At 40.7% G+C, this 16,790-nt stretch overlaps 1 protein-coding gene across 1 annotated transcript in view; it reads right to left on the reverse strand.

The window, feature by feature from the left end:
- Positions 1-16,790, reverse strand: part of LOC108712299 (fumarylacetoacetase) — a 42,242-nt gene that overhangs the window by 8,607 nt on the left and 16,845 nt on the right. Inside the window, exon 8 of the mRNA XM_018254547.2 lies at positions 13,868-14,017. Coding sequence (XP_018110036.1) covers positions 13,868-14,017 — 150 coding nt within the window. The remainder of the gene's footprint in view (positions 1-13,867; positions 14,018-16,790) is intronic.

The following is a 16,790-nucleotide window of genomic DNA, read 5'->3' on the forward strand; positions in this document are numbered from 1 at the left end:
GTCCCTTCAGTGTCCCACTCTCACCATCAGCCTCCAGTGCCTCTCTAGGAGTCCAGTCAACACTCTACAGGACTTAGCCTGAGGCACCGGATTTCCAGGTCTCTGCAGTTGGTCTTAAAACTTCGGTTGGACTCCTGCCAGGAACAATCAGAGCCTATCTATAGTATATCCCGAAAACTCACTCCAACCCTGTCTGGCACATTAACAGCTGGAACACTACACCCTCTTGCTTCTTGATAGGGCCTAAGATGCATATTCTTGCTGTCCTGTTCTCACCGGACACTATTATAGTGCGCTATTACAAAAACAAGGCCTATGCTAGTGTAGCACACCCATGGGTGGTCCTTACAAGTGTGTGAGTACTGTGACTTGCAGACAGTGTACCCTGGAGACCCTTTGGCTGTGGGCAACTCACTGCAGTGTGTAGTGGCCCCTTTAAGCACCTTACCCTCAGGTGGATCGTGGGTGTCTCCTGGTGCACAGATCAATCAGGATGAAAGTAACAGCAGTCAAGATTAATTGCTTCCAACAGATAACTTCTGATATGGCTCACAGCAGGCAGGCAGTATAGCTCTCCAAGTACAATCACAGCACACAATAGAAAACCTTCACACTTTCTGATATTGCCAGTAGATCCCTCTCAGGGGGTAGTGCAGCCTGTCTTGGTGATGTTCCCCAGCACCAGGGACAGTACCTCCATCAGAAATCGAAGGGCCCCATTCAACAAAATTTCCTGGGCCCCCTGGGCTGCACCCACCGCAAGCCCCACCTACAGTTCTGCCCTCCCCACCCACAGGTCCGCCCCCCACCACACCGTAAAAAAACAAAAAAAATATTGGTGACTAGGGTTCCCACATGTTAATAAAAAATAAAAAGATATTGGTGGTCAGGGCCCCCCATAAAAAAATATTTGTGGCCAGGGCCCCCCGTTTAAAAAATATTGGTGGCTAGGACCCCACATGAGAAAAAAAATTGGTGGCCAGGGCCCCTTAAACGTCCATGCCATCCCAAAGTAAGCAGCTCTCAGAAAAATTGGTGGCCAGGGCCCCCCCTCGACATTATGAGAAAATTGGTGGCCAGGGCCCCTTAAACGTCCATGCCATCCCAAAGTCAGCAGCTCTCAGAAGGATGGGGGGCCCGGCTAATCAAGTAAGTGTAAGTGTGCTACTCATTAAATACCTGCCTCTAACTTTTGCTCCTAGAGTGACTATTACACGAACTTCTGCTGCTAAATAAACTTTCCCTAACCAGGGTCTGTCACCGCTCATACCCTCTCATGTACCCAAGAAGAGACTGCGCTGAGCATGTTTTAAACCCTTAAACACCATCACTTACTGGGTAAAACCTTGAAATGCAATGGACCCAGCAAAAGGGACATAACTGCCTGTTGCCAGTCTAATTTTCACTCAATCGAACGATTGTTACTCCGCAAATTCAATAAAGTGCGAATTTTCCATAACGTTACCCCTATCGCCAGAGTTTCCTTCACCAGCTTAGACCTGGCGAACTGATAAGATGAAGCTACATCCTCCTCATGTCGGTGACATCATATCCTGTATGCCGCTGGCGTTTTTTCATAATTTAAAGTGGGATTGTATTTAAAAGTTGTAAATGATATAAAAAAAATTTTGTTATAACATTTTTTTTAACCATTTCAGGGTCATACCACATTTGTTTTAGGGTGGGCTCATGTCTACGTTGATAGATGATCTCTTTTGCCATCTAAAGTGGCCACTTCAAGTCATTTCCCCAACATCACTAATAAAGATGTATATAACCTATATGAAACGAAACAAACGTTAGCGAAAGTTCTCCAACTTTGCATTTTAGTGAATAAGCGTACTGGTAGCTACACTCTCACGGTTTGCTTTTGGTGGCTACTTTCAAGGGGAAGGTAGGGGTCAGAGGTCTGCTAGTGCACCTCTGTGGGGGCCCAGCACATTGAGGGTAAACCACTGATATTTACCAATAAATTATGTTAGGCTGTAAAATTAAATAAAAAAAGACTGCAGGAAGGAAGGAGTTAAGACTAACAAGTGACTATATTTGCCATTTTACACATACATTACAGAGCGCACACACTTATGGTTCACAGGGAGCAATTATTGCTCAGGGAACTATTATAATGCTTAAAACAGGATATTTCCCCATTTATATTAAACCCATATTATCTTCTCCCCATGTGCTTGGGTGGCTAAGAGTACTTTGCAATAACTAATGAATTGTCTTCCTCCACTCACACAAAAAAAAAACCACTGTGTTATCATGGCAACGGAAGAACTTCTATACAGTATACAGGGAAAATCTGCACACATTTCTGGGCTGATCCCGATCTCTTAATTAATGCCTTCCATTGTACCGTAAAGAGCCTTTATTTAACCAGGCTTACAGTGCAACAAAGCTGGCAATTGTATTAAATGGGTTGTTCACCTTCCAAACACTTTTTTTCCAGTTGAGTTGTTTTCAGATAGTTCCCCAGAAATAAAGACTTTTTTCATTGACTTTCCATTATTTATTTTATACTGGTTTTTCCAAAATCTAAGTTTAAAGTTGAATGTCCCTGTCTCTGGTGTTTGAGTCTGGCAGCTCAGTAATTCAGGTGCAGACTCTAAACTGTTAAACATTTAGTTGATACATTTCTCAGCAGCATCTCTGGAGTATTAGCAACTATTGTATCAATTCTAACAGCCGTCTGTAATGAAACCCAGAGATGCTGCTCAGCAGGGACAAAGATAAGAAATGTATTAACTATATGTATCCATTTAGAATAGTTTACTGGGTCGCTGACACTCCCTCCCAGAGCTGCTTCAGAAGATGAAAAAAGACACTTTGCACTTCAATATTAGAAAAACGTTGATACATAGAAGATGAAAAATAATTGAAAAAAGTCATTATTTCTGGTGATCTATCAGAAAACAACTTGTTATTTGAAGGTAAACAACCCCTTTAATGGAACAATTATATACTGTATTCTATGTAAAGTATGCAGTATGTATTACAGTTCTGTTAAATAAGGGTGTTTGTGTAACTGCCAGTTGGTAAAGTATCTCTGCACTATTATTATTAACATGAGCGCCAACATATTGCACTAGTTCCTGTCATTGGGGTACTGCATTTACCATATTCTAGCTTCTAATGTTGTAACTTTGGTTGACTTTTTCTGTTCTTTCGCTTTTGCTTTGATGTCTTTTATATGCTCCATCAGATGCCTTCTACACTCCAATGCACCGACAATTACACGTGCTGGAAAGATCTGCTGTGCTAGCATGTATGCATGTCCTTGCTAAGCACTATATTCAATAATTAATTAGTGGAATAAAAATAAGGTTTTTATTATACCTGCCACAGCAGAATTAGAACTTGTTTCTGACGTGTGTCCCCCGCTGCGTGTCCACCCAGAAGACAGCTGCAGGCAAGAACTGGTCACCATGTATAAACCACAAGGTCAGTAAGTCACTTATCGATCTCCGTCCATCTGCACAATCAATACATTTACCTGGAGGTGCCATTCTCATGGTCCCATCATGACCTTTAGCCCTCGGTAAAAGGATGAAGAAAAGGGGGGGGGGTTAAAAAATGAGTTGATTTGTGCAATATGAGTAAAAGTCATTGATACAGCTAACTGTAAAATAAAGAAGCAACCAGATTTTTTAATAAAGGCAACATCCCTGAATGCTAGCGAATACAGCCTATACTAGGGTTGCCCAACTCTGGGCACGGGGCAGGGTGGGTGACGTTGTGGGGCGGGGTAAGTGATGGAGGAGGAGGGACCAGTGCTGTAGGGGAGGGGCTGATGACGTTGGGGTGAGATTTCCAACATGGCAATCAGCGATTGGCTGATCACCATACCATTTACATCAGTATTATGTCCAGATTTCCTAATTTGGGAATCCGGATAGGCAGTTTTCTCCTGAACAGCCCTTTCAAAACCGGGTGTGAAAACTGGACAGGTGGCAACCCTAGCCTATACAGTACATAGAATTAGACCACACACACATATATTCTGTACAGCGGGGTAAAAACAAAGCAATAAATAGAAACAAGATTTACAATCAATCACATAGTTTAGGCCCATTTCAAAAACACTGGAACTGAAACACTGCTCCTGTATATATGCAGTCTGGATGCTGGCTGACAGTACCATATAGTAAATATTAGTTCACTTTTGATATTTCTTTAATACAATATAATGTGCTACATTCTTTCCTTAAACATCCGAGGATCAGTGACCTTACTGAATTGATCCTGCTTTAGAGTTTAGCTGGATGGATTTGGGGAGTACATATAACCATTAGTAAGAAGTAAAGTAAGGGCCACAGGAACCACATTGTAATGATCAAAGCTCCAAACTGACCCCATTACTACTAATTGCAACATATAGAGCAGGGAGGAATCTGAGAAAAGCAGGGCTGCTGCTGAACACATTACTGCCCTTAACTAGAGAACCTCACTACTGGGAAAAGATTACTTGCATTCACTGGCCTTTACGCATACAATACCCTGGCCAATAGCTCTTAGTCGAGTCAGAATAAAAAAATATTCCATTCTTTATCTATATGTAGGAGAAATGACTGATTCGCAACAACACCTCAAAGAAGGTACTGAAGGCTTTTTCTATAGTTCTGTAGTATACAGGCTTGTATATACATTCTGTTTTGTTTAGGGATGCACCGCATCCACTTTTTTTGAATTCGACCAACCCCCGAATCCTTTGTGAAAGATTCGGACGAATCCCGAACCCTAATTTGCATATGCAAATCAGTGAGGGGGAGGGAAAAAGAGAGCCGAGCATGAAAAAAAAAACATTTTAGTTCCTTGTTTTGTGATGAAAAGTCACATGATTTTAAGGATTCCGATTCAGTTCGGCCAGGCACAAGGATTCAGCTGAATCCGAATCCTGCTGAAAATGCCCGAATTCTGACGGAACCGAATCCTGGATTCGGTGCAACCCTAGTTTTGTTAGATATATAAATATATATATATGTGAACCATTCTCAGTACATTATACTGCTCTGCTCTAGTAGCATATCCTGTCCTGTTAGAAATGCTGATTAGTATAAAGGAGACTTGTTCCACCGGCGCTGCTCCCTTTACAGGCTCCACTCAGGTGCCGTTAGGGGAAAGTTCCAGTGTCCTGCCTATAGTCCCATCTGCCCAAATCCACCCGTATCCAGCGTGAGAACCACCCACATCCACATTAACAAAAATTCCATCACCCTACATATTACAAGCCGAGTACTGTACAATAGAGGATAAGAATGTACTGATTGAGATTAGTCATCCACTTACATTTAACCCTCTATAATCCGTCTATAAGATGGTGACCTTTGAGTTGGTATAGCTTTCTCTCCTAATTTCTTTTTAACCTTTTTTGTTAAATTCTGGGCATACTTTTTTTCTTTTATCTATTTACGATTAAAGGTCAAGTTTTAACTACACTCATATGGTGGGAACCTCTGACTGATACAGTGGGGGGGGGGGTGCAACTTTATGGGCCATTCTTTTTCTCCTATGGTTTATCTGTATTTATAGGGAAGAATATGTGACCAATGTGATTATCCTCAAACATTTGAAATGTATTTTTGCCTAGTTCCTGTCAGTTACTGTGTATGAGTGTGGAAGACATCAATGCAATTCCAAATCTATTTTCTAACAGGGTTGTGCCCGGGTGCTATGATTGGACAATTCTTAGCATATTATTATCTGCACTACAAGCCTACACCAGAGGACTCACATCCATTTATGTGGTTTTTATGTGTTATTACTCTTTGCTGTTGTGTTAAACTACTCATAATAAACTTTCTGTTAGTCCTCAGCATATCCTTTGTCACTGAGGGGCCTTACTAACAGGTTGACTTAATACTGAGAGCCATCCTTTAGCTTCTCCTTAAACAACCAAGAATCACAAGCATTTGAGCAAAAGAAAAAGACTATCAAAATTGTACCCACTCCAATATACATACTGCAACTTCTCCCAGGAACTCTACATTATGGATAGTAAAGCATAACCTGGGGCTGCAGGCATACCTCCAAACTGTCCTGTTTTCCACAAGACAGTCCCGATTTTGACAGCTCGGCACACAGTTCTGGATTTTAATTTCCTGAAATGTCCCGACTTTCTCTTTGATCTCCTGCACTGAACAGCCAGAAAAAGATACAAAGTTTCTAAAACTTAATTGGCTTTTGGCAGAGAGCCCAGAATACGTGGCAGGTGCACTTAGATACATTTGTAACAATTTAAGATAAGCAAAGAAGCAATTGTAACAATTTAAGATAAGCAGGCCACAGAAACTTTTCATAACCTGCCAAATTTTGTAAAATGAACATGGTAATTAGGGGGTGTGGCCACAAAAATGGGAGTGGTCAGACTATCTTTGTCCCTCTTTCTGCTTCCAAAATGTTGGGATGTATGTTGCAGGAGATAACTACTCTTAGGAAACATACATGTGGGATAACACATTCCAAGAACCCTTCATCTAGGATATCTTGGGAGTGTTCTCAGGAAGTCTACATCTGCTTTTACATGGGATATCTTCGCTTAAGTACTCTATAATGAAACACATCCTCTCCACAACTTTACATCTGGGATAATAATTGTACACTGTAAGAAACTGCAATGACTGTGAAAAGGTGGCTCTTCCTTCTGTTCTCTCTAAACGCTTTCTCCGATTTCAAAAGAGAGATGAAATCTCAATTCATTAGTCGGTTGTCCTTTTTATGTATTGCTATAACCTTGTCAGATCTCTGGTTCTGTGACTTCAACGGGTGCAAACTAAATTCAGAATGAATGTCAACAAGATCAGGAGAGTTCTCCTGGGGTAGGCAGGATACTTTATCGCCCCTCTGCTCATCCCTTAATGCAATAACAGATGGACCATCTCTGCCGCTTCTTTGGGATTTGCATACACGTTCATTTTAGAGAAGAGACGATGTTCTGTCTTTTTATAGAGCTGTCATGATGGAATAATAATATACCGGAGATCCATCCATCTATTTCACTTCATTTTCCAGTGCACGACTCTGACATTTGTTCCTTGGGAGACATCAAGGACTTGTATACAATACCCACCTGTCAGACAAATCCCAAAAAATGAAAATACACGCCTGTCAGACAGCATCAAAGACACAGACAATATGTACCTGTCAGACAGATCTGAAGCCAAGTACACTGTATTCCTGTAAAGAACTTCTCTAAGCACATTCTGTTCCTTCTTCTTCTTCTAATGCATAGTAACCTTACTTAATTCCCATGGACAAAACAGAGCACATAGGTTAACCGTTCATATAAATACACCGTTCATATCCCCTCATATCACTTTTAGAAGTACCTCCTCTTTTGCATATACTGTAATCTGTAACCCTTTTTTGCTCATTTAAAACAGAGACCTGCACCCTCCTGCATAACTGGCACATACTGGAAATGCTTTGCAATTAAATCTACAATGAAGACTTATGTCTATAGCAGGGGTGCCCAAGAGGTAGATCGGGATCTACCAGTGGACCTTTAGCTGGTGATCAGTAGATCTCAAAACATTGTCCACAATCAGCTTGTCTTAATCACCTTCCTGTTACATACTTTTCATTCAGATATTTATTATATTACGGTTACACAGAAATAGTTGTTTGTTAAATAAATCATTAGAAATTCTCTCATAAATCAATATAATATTTAAGAAATATTTTCGATGGAACAGAAGGCCAGCAATGTTTTATGGATGTAGATCAGGGCTGTCCAACTGGCGACCCCCCCCCCCCTTATGTGGCCCTTCATATCATGTCTGTCTGCTGTATCTGTTTACCATATGTAAACTTTAAAAGGTATCACTACAGAGATTAACTGGCCCCTGCATTGTCTAAACCTCAAATTCACACTATAATCCCCTGCATTGTTCACACATGTGATCCCCCTGTACTGTTCACACCTGAGACCCAGACTGAAACTGCCCACATTGTTCACCTGTTCACACTTTATTCAAAATGCTAATGGAGCACCAGCACTGTGTCACTGTATGTAGTACATATCAGACTGGTCCTGATTCCTGTCTCCTGCTCTGTTCTGCCTTCCCTATGCTCCTGTGTGTGCCATACTTTGGTATTTGTTCTGGGGGTTTGTTAGCATTTGAAAATTATTGTTAGGGGCCCCTAAGGTGTTTAATCATATGCTGGGGTTCTGTATTATACACAGGGGAGGAGGAGGCGTATGTATTTATGTCTTATATGACTTAACTGTTTTCACATATGAGCGACATCCTTGCCAGGTCAGGCACAAGGTAGTTTGGCTCCCTAGACAAGAGCTTCAATCAGTGCCCCCCTGTCCTGCATTATTATTTCCCTCCTTACCATGATGGTTTTTAAATAAAGAGAGCAAGAAAGTGTACAACATTTTTTTATTTATATTACTGCCCCCTGTACCTGTGCAAGCAAGCTCAGCAGCCATCCATTATACAGCCATCCATTATACAGCCCTCCTGCAGCCATCATATTGCCCCCAATCTTCACCTGTGTCAGCAGCAGCCAAAACTAAATCTGATCACATCATATTGTCCCCAGGTATTTATGTCACGGTGCCAGCGCCCAGCAGCAACAACAAACATATGGCCCCAAATCTGTACCTGGCTGTGCCAGCAGGAAGCTTCGAACTTTCACAGTAATAGAAAGAATGTCTTCAGTTCAGTGCTACTGTGTAGGGCTGAGAGCAGCGAGAGTCACACCAAGCAGCCCCCCAGCTCTCTGCCTCTCTCTGTCATCACATCAGTGACATCATTGACGTATGTACGCACGTCGCGGTGCACCGCACAGAAGGAGCTATTACTTGCCGGCAAGAGGGAGAAGGGGAAGGAGATGGATTCCACCCGACTGAGTGACCATGATTACTGAAACAAATTATTAAATAAATGCTTGAAAAAAGTTCGGCCCTCAATGATGGCGCCCTAGACAGCTGCCTACTCTGCCTACCCCTAGATCCAGCCCTGATCCCTGCAGTGAGCACCAACCAATTGGTTTTTTGGTGTGCTATTAATGTGGACATGGTCTTGGGGTAACATGGGTGTAGTTTAAAGTGGGTGTGTTCTAAAAACAGGGAGTGGCTAACACTGGCTTCCGTTATCGGCCCTCCACCGCGTAGATTGGAAAAATTCGGGCCCTCTGTACCATAGAAGTTGGACAGCACTGATGTAGATCATAATGGGACAACATCACTACAAGTAGACCCTGCATTAGTAAAGTACCAGTAAACCCCCGATTCTCTAAAGAATCGTTAATGAAAGAATGGTAACAACAGTGAGGCAGCAAAATGCGATGGGTGCTGATTCACTCTGCATCCCCAGGCAGCAACTGGCGACGCTAATTTGTGGGGATGTAGAGTGAATCTGTGCCTATTGCTTGTTATTACCTATCTGCTATTAGAATTCTTAAATTTTGAGTTTATTGGTAGTAAAGTGTTACTGAAAAATTTCTTTATAAACAACATTTTTTGTGAAAATGTTCTCCTGTCCTTGAATGAGTTCTCCCTGGTGAGCTGTACTTAAAATCTTGACTTTAACATCAGATGAACGCTGCACTCTTGAAAATGCAACATAAAGTTGACCATGACCAAACACAGGCTCAGATAGGTAAATGCCGACTTTATCCAATGTTTGTCCTTGTGATTTGTTGATTGTCATGGCAAATGCAGCCTTAATGGGGAATTGTCGTCGTTTAAGTTTAAAAGGTAATTCCTGGTCAGAACTGGTAAGGTCAATTCTGGGAATCAAAACAGTATCACCGCTATGGGATCCTGTAAGCACTTCTGCCTTGATAACATTTTGTCTCATGCTCTTCACAACCAACCGTGTACCGTTACATAAACCTTGCTTAGTGTTAAGGTTTCTTAACAGCATGACTATTGTTCCTACTTTGAGTATAAGATTGTGTTGTGGTAATCCAGCAGGGTTGATAGTGTTTAAATATTCTAATGGGAAATTAAGTTTCTCACTTTCGTCTTCAGAATCAATACAGTCAGTACTCAGAAAGACACAGCTTTGTCCAGGAAGTAATGCAATCACTTGGTTGTTTATCATGTCAACATCAATATTTTTTGGAGATAATATAGCCCGTTTTGCTAAAAATGGCCACCCACGCAGGTACGCAACCGGTTCCCCTCCTAGAGTGACGCTAGCGCCGCCATTAGACAAACTTGCAAAGGAGTAGCAAGATGGCCGACGCTTATACAGACTTTAGTGGGCGGATGACAAACTCGCAGAGGAGTAGCAAGATGGCCGACACTTATACAGACTTTAGTGGGCGGATGACAAAGTCGCAGAGGAGTAGCAAGATGGCCGACGCTTATACAGACTTTAGTGGGCGGATTTGGCAGTGGGCGGATGACAAAGTCGCAGAGGAGTAGCAAGATGGCCGACGCTTATACAGACTTTCGTGCAGGTACGCAACCGGTTCCCCTAGTGTGACGGTGAGCGCATCTGCCTCCCTAGATCCTAACCTTCCAGCGGTCGCCGCCTGAGTGAGCAGGAAAGAAGAGGCGGCGGGAGGCAGAAGGAGACGGTGAGCGCATCTGCCTCCCTAGATCCTAATCTTCCAGCGCATCTGCCTCCCCGATCCTAACCTGTTCTGATCCTAACCTTCCAGCACATCTGCTAATCGAAGGCCGCATCTATGTCTTTCGGCTGAAGTTGCGCGCGCATCTCATAGATCCTAACCGAAGTTGCGTGCGCATCTGCCTCCCCTCCACTCGGGACATAGATAGGCCTTCGATTAGTATATAGGATAGGCACTCCTGCTCTATGGCATCTGAGTACTTAAAGAATAAACTATCTCTCTAGCTTTTTAGACAACTGTTCAAAGGCACCCACATCCCCCTTCTTTTTATATACAAACACCTGGGATGTCAGACATTAGACACCCCCTTGTTCCTTGTTCACTTACTCCTCCCCTCTAACTTGCAGGAGTCTATCTCTTTCTCTGTTTCCTAATACACAGATACAAGACCACCAACTCCTTATCCTTCCCTAATTTACCAATCCAGGCACATTCCTTTTGTCTGCTTTGAATACTAATAAATTAGATCAACTACCTGGAGCCTTCATGCAATATTATAACATAGTGTTACTTTCCTCATTTTCCCTGAATAAACTGTCCTAAGGAAACCTCATTCTCATTCCACTTCATTAATTCAAACAAACAAACATACATCACCTCCCCCTTTACCCAAGTGATAAACTAGCCCACCAAATACTCAGCAAAATGTTAAAAAAAACCATGGGTTTACCCGGCGGTCAGGCCGACCTCGCATTCTTCTTCGCGGGTGGCGGGTGCGGGTTGATCTCTTCTGGTGCTTTCCCCGCCCCCGTCAAATGCCGGCTTTCCGACTTCCGGGTTTGACTTTTATAGGCGATGCACCTGCTCGCCCCACCCCTTTTGTGACATCATCGGTGGGCCGGCGCAGGTCTTTAAAAGCAACCCGGAAGTCAGGTGCGGGCTAAGGGAGGGCAGGTTAGGGTCGGGTGCGGGTTGGGGAAATCCCAACCTGCACATCACTACAATATACTCTCTTTTTAAAAATAAGTTAAATGAATAGCACTTGTGCTGAACATACTTTTTGCCTATTGTTTTAATTAGGAAATATGTATGGCTTCTGTTATAATCCTGCACTGATCTGCAAAATCTGAAATAAAATAAAGTGATTTTTTACTTTCTATTAGTGCCATCACAATCAAAAGGAATTACTAGTCAAAAGAGACTCTGTATGAACAACCCCTCTTCCCCAGCGGCACTCTCTGTAATTGAAATAGTTTTATATTTACAATTTTCATCATTGGGACTGGAGAAATGTAAAAAACGATTGTATCTAATGTTTCTGAACCAATGTGGGTGTGGTTGGGCAGCATGACGCCCCCTAAAATCCTGCCACACTAGGCCCGGGCCTTGATATCCTTTCCAAAACTGTATCTAAATAAATTCAGATCTTGTAAAAGATCCATACATGTTCCTAATGTTTTCATAAAGTGATCCTACAGTCATCCGTCAAGATATACAGAATATACGGCTCAAGGTGAAATAAGGGTGCAGGCAAACTACATATATTTTCTACTCTGTGACCTAATGATACAATATGATGAAGGAGCGAGGGGCAATAACAAAGTATTAAAACTTAAAACAGTTAAAACTGCGAAGGATCAGGAAATATAAAATGCACCAGTCAGGTTATCTTTCACGGTTGATCTAATTGACATGAGATGAATGCAATTTCAGTGAATGAGGAGTGTAAAATGAATGAGTGATTTCAAATGAAGGTGTGTACGGCAGGAAGATGAATGTGCTACAAGATTAATGAGTGTGGCACCAAATGAATAACATCATGGGAAAACCAATTAGATCAGATAGATGAGTGAGTAGTGCAACCCTCTGCAGAATGAATGTGTAACAATGCTGCAACTAAGGGTAAGTGGCACAAGAAAGATGAATGATGGGCACCATGAATGGGGATTTTACTCTTTCCTTTACTTCTCTAATCATATTCAATCATCTGCCAAAACCTGCTTGTTTTCCTTCATAATAGTGTCAAGATCTGTTCCTTTCTATTTCAAGCAACTACTAAATACAGTTATGGGATCCCTCATTTGGAAACTTGTTATCCAGAAAGCTCTAGATTTTGGGAAGGCCATCTCCTATAGACTGCATTTAAATCAAATAATTCTATTTTTTTTTTTAAAAAATGTCCTTTTTCTCTGTATAATAAAACAGTAGCTTGTACTTGATCCTAACTAAGATATAATTACTGGAGGCAAAACAATCCTATTGGGTTTATTTAATGTTAAAACGTTCTTTAGTAGACTAAAGTGATCCATGACTCCTTATCCGGAAAAACCCCATGTCCCAGTAATTCCGAATAATTTATCCTATACCTGTATGCGTATTGGCACCTTTTACAGTGTTGCACATAAAAGAAGCAGAGGTGTAGCACCAGATACAAGAGTTTAATCTGTCCAATTCGTAAATCTGAACACAACCAAATGTGGTGCACCTCCGATTTTCCCGGAAAGCCCCATTTTGGCAATAACAAGATATGGCAACACCAGGTGGAAGATGAATGGTTCAAATGAAATGAAGAATAGCTGTGAGATATAAGGTGCATATGTGCTGCACTGGATAATGAAGTGGTGCATGGTGAATGAATGTAGCTCAAGAAGAAGGTGTTTGGTGGAAGTTCATTGAGTGAGTGGCATTAAGTCCAGTGCAGCACAGCTTTGACACAAGACAAATATGTGGCAGTAGATAAATTATTGGCAGCCGAGTGGAACAAGATATTATGAGTGTGGAACAAGATAAATCAGCTGCAAAAAATAAACAATTGAGTAATAAGAGCAGTGCAAGATGAATGCATATCCGCACGTCGACATTAAATTGAGTGACATGAAATGAAAGGGCTTTGAGATAAAGAGCAGTATAGAAGGAATTCTGGCACAGGGGTAAAGAGTATGTTGTGCACAAGATGATAAATTATTGGTTGAGGATAAATGATCAGAATCAATCAGTAGGGCACAGTTGAATGGACAGCATAGGATGATGAACAAGGAGAATGAGAGGTAGGAGCGGCATAAGATGAAATAGAGCACACGATAGAGGGGGGAAAAATATACGATGAAGGACCTATCTACATGAGCGATACAAAATGAAGGACAATTAAAGACAAATGAATTATGGAAGATGTAATACAGCAAAATAAATGTTTTTTATCTACAAGAGGCCCAAGTGTGACACGGTTGTAGAATCTAAATGACTGGCACAACAAAAGAACACCACAAGATCAAGAAGAACAAAGGGCCAAAACATGATCCATACAATGGAAGTTACAAATAGGGATGCGACGCACCCTGCTTTTCAGGGCTCAGCAACATCCCGAATCCGAACCCTTTTTCTGCAACTTTCTTGAAACTTCCCGATGTGTGAAGCTGAAGTTTTTCAATTATTTTGGCTCTTGGATTCAAACTCTTGGCCAAATCCAGAACCAAATCCAGCATCCCTTGTAACAAAAAAGTTTTCAACATGAAAATATGTAGAAACGTAAAAAAAAAAAACCTTAAACGGTCCCTACACAACAGGACACCTAGAAATAACAAAACATTGGACAAGATGAACCACCATTTCTAGCAGTGAAGAGGTGCAACTAAATCAATTTATTATCCATTTCCTATTTTCTCTTATTCATTCTTATTCATTGAGGAGCTTATAGCATAGCATATAGGAGAACTATAAATCTGTGATAAATATTACAGGTATAGGATCCATTATCTGGAAACCCGTTATCCAGAAAGCTCCGAATTATGTAAATTACAAAAGTGCTTAGACTAGCACTCTCATTAATTTTACATTCATTTATTTTAAAGGTTTACTTATCCTTTAATAAGTATAATCCCTTTGCATGACCAATAATGGAACTGCCTTCAATAGACAATTACAAGTATGGGATTCCATTATCTGAAAACCCGTTATCCAGAAAGCTCCAAAATTACGGGAAGGCCATCTCCAATAGACTCCATTATATCCAAATAATAAGTAATTTTAAAAATGATTTCCCTTTTCACTGTAATAATAAAACAAAAACTGTGGTACCCTGTTAGCCAGTAGCAAAAATAACAAATAAAAAAACAAATGCAAAAAGTATTGTAGAAGTGATACCTATATATATTGTTAGCCAATATAGGTATCACTTCTACAATACTTTTTGTATTTGTTTTTTTTATTTGTTATTATCACTGTAATAATAAAACAGTAGCTTGTACTTGATCCAAACTAAGATGTAAGTAAACTTATTGGAAGCAAAATCAGCCTATTGTTTTTTTTTTTAATGTTTAAATGATTTTTCTAGTAGACTTAAGGTATGAAGAGCCAAATTATGGAAAGATCCATTATTCGAAGAACCCCAGGTCCCGAGCATTTTGGATAACATATCTCATACCTGTGCGTAAGATTTCTCCTGGCTTAAATGCTAGTTACAGTGCCAGAAAAAAACAACAATCTTCTGAAAAATGTTGCCCATAACTTTATAATGACCTAATAGCAAAATGGTCTGGTATAAATAATAAATACACTCTCGGCTCTTGTCTGCATGCTTTAGAGATTTGTGCTTGTACCCAGCGATACTTAGGAGCTTAGAAATAAACACTTGGGCTGTTTGTGCCAATTTACATGGTATACTATTCTGTCTAAATAAACCTATAAACGTTTGCAGGTTCAGAATATTAAACATATAATTTGCAATTCAAATACTGAAATTAAATAACTTTTTTTAAGGAAAAGAAATTTGGAGGATTCCTTGCCTGCCGTACTGTGACTGCCATCTTATGGTAAAATGCATGTAATGAAATTGCCTGTGTTCAACTGTATGCGGTGTATGCCATCAAGTGGACAATTGTATATACTGCAGAACATGTTCAAAAATACATGCCAGTACCAGAATGTTTGTAGCATGTACACTTTAATTTACATAGCTGTTTGTGTATGGAATGATGAGCCCTTTTTTTCCCCAAATATTAAGTAGGTTATGGGAGATAGCTCATTGTACAAGTTGATCCAGGGACTATTCCAATCGCCATTTTGGAGTCAAGGGTTCAAATGGGATTTTTTGCTTTCCTCTGGATCAACAAGCAGTTTAGGTTAAAATAGAGTTAAGAGGTTGAACTTGATGGACGTGTGGCTTTTTTCAACCTAACTTAGTATGTATTGAGATTTCCCTTTTATTGTCATATATTTAATGTTTATGTAATTTATTCATAAGTGAACGTGTCCATTGGCTTTTAACTTTTAGTCTCTGCAACCTCCGTGTGCAGATTATTTTCATCCAACAAGTCCCAAATCCAACTCGATATCCCTCTTCTTCATAGTAACCTGTCATAACAACATAAACAGATACGGTGGAAGTCTAAGTATTGGTCAACAGAAAATAATAGGAATACTGTACAGACTGTTGGTTGGTTCCAAGCCAGAATGTCAAGAAATAATCCTGAAGAGCTGCAGATTTACCTGCTACAGTCCCCATCATGCAGGCATGTCCTCTTGTGTCCATCACCAAGATCTATAGGTTTGCTTCCCCTCAAGGACAGTTCCAGCATTGATCCAAAACTTCCAGGGTCCTGCCAGAAATCACACCTAAGTGAGACCCAGGGCTGGAAAGTTCAGTAGTTCCTATCACACAGGATATTCATGAAAATATAAGCCTCATCTGAGCAGGATCTAAACCTTCGAAACAGCTTCAAGTGATACTGACACTAAAAAACTACTCTTTCAAATATTAATGATCATTAAAATATACCTAGAGGTCATTCTGATAATTTTCCACTGATAGATTTTGTAAGTAATTGTTACTGAAGTTCCTAAACCTGAGTCAGAATTTCTAATGCTAATAGACCAATGCTGCACAAATATGGTAGCCCCTTCATATGGGAATATTGGGGATCAGAGAGGTAATGGAAAAGCATTGGCCAATTACTGTTATGGGAAAATGATAAATAACACAGTTATGATAGATGTAAAAATAGTTTCTTTAAAGAACCAATACCTGAAGAAAAGCTTGTGCTGCTATGTAGTTCAAATTTCTATTTTTATTAAAGGAGAATTCAACCCATTTGTAAAATACAGAGTACCACCCACCCCAGGTAGACCTCCCTCCCTCCTCCCCCCAGGCTAACTGCCCCCCCCCCCGGGGAAATTCCCCATACTTTATACTTACCCCTCGGTGCAGAGTTCCACTCATCCTTCTTCCGGGTCCTCAGTAAGATGACTGGGAGATTGGTATT

Source organism: Xenopus laevis, chromosome 3S, assembly GCF_017654675.1.
Source record: "Xenopus laevis strain J_2021 chromosome 3S, Xenopus_laevis_v10.1, whole genome shotgun sequence".
In the NCBI taxonomy this organism is placed as follows: Eukaryota; Metazoa; Chordata; class Amphibia; order Anura; family Pipidae; genus Xenopus; species Xenopus laevis.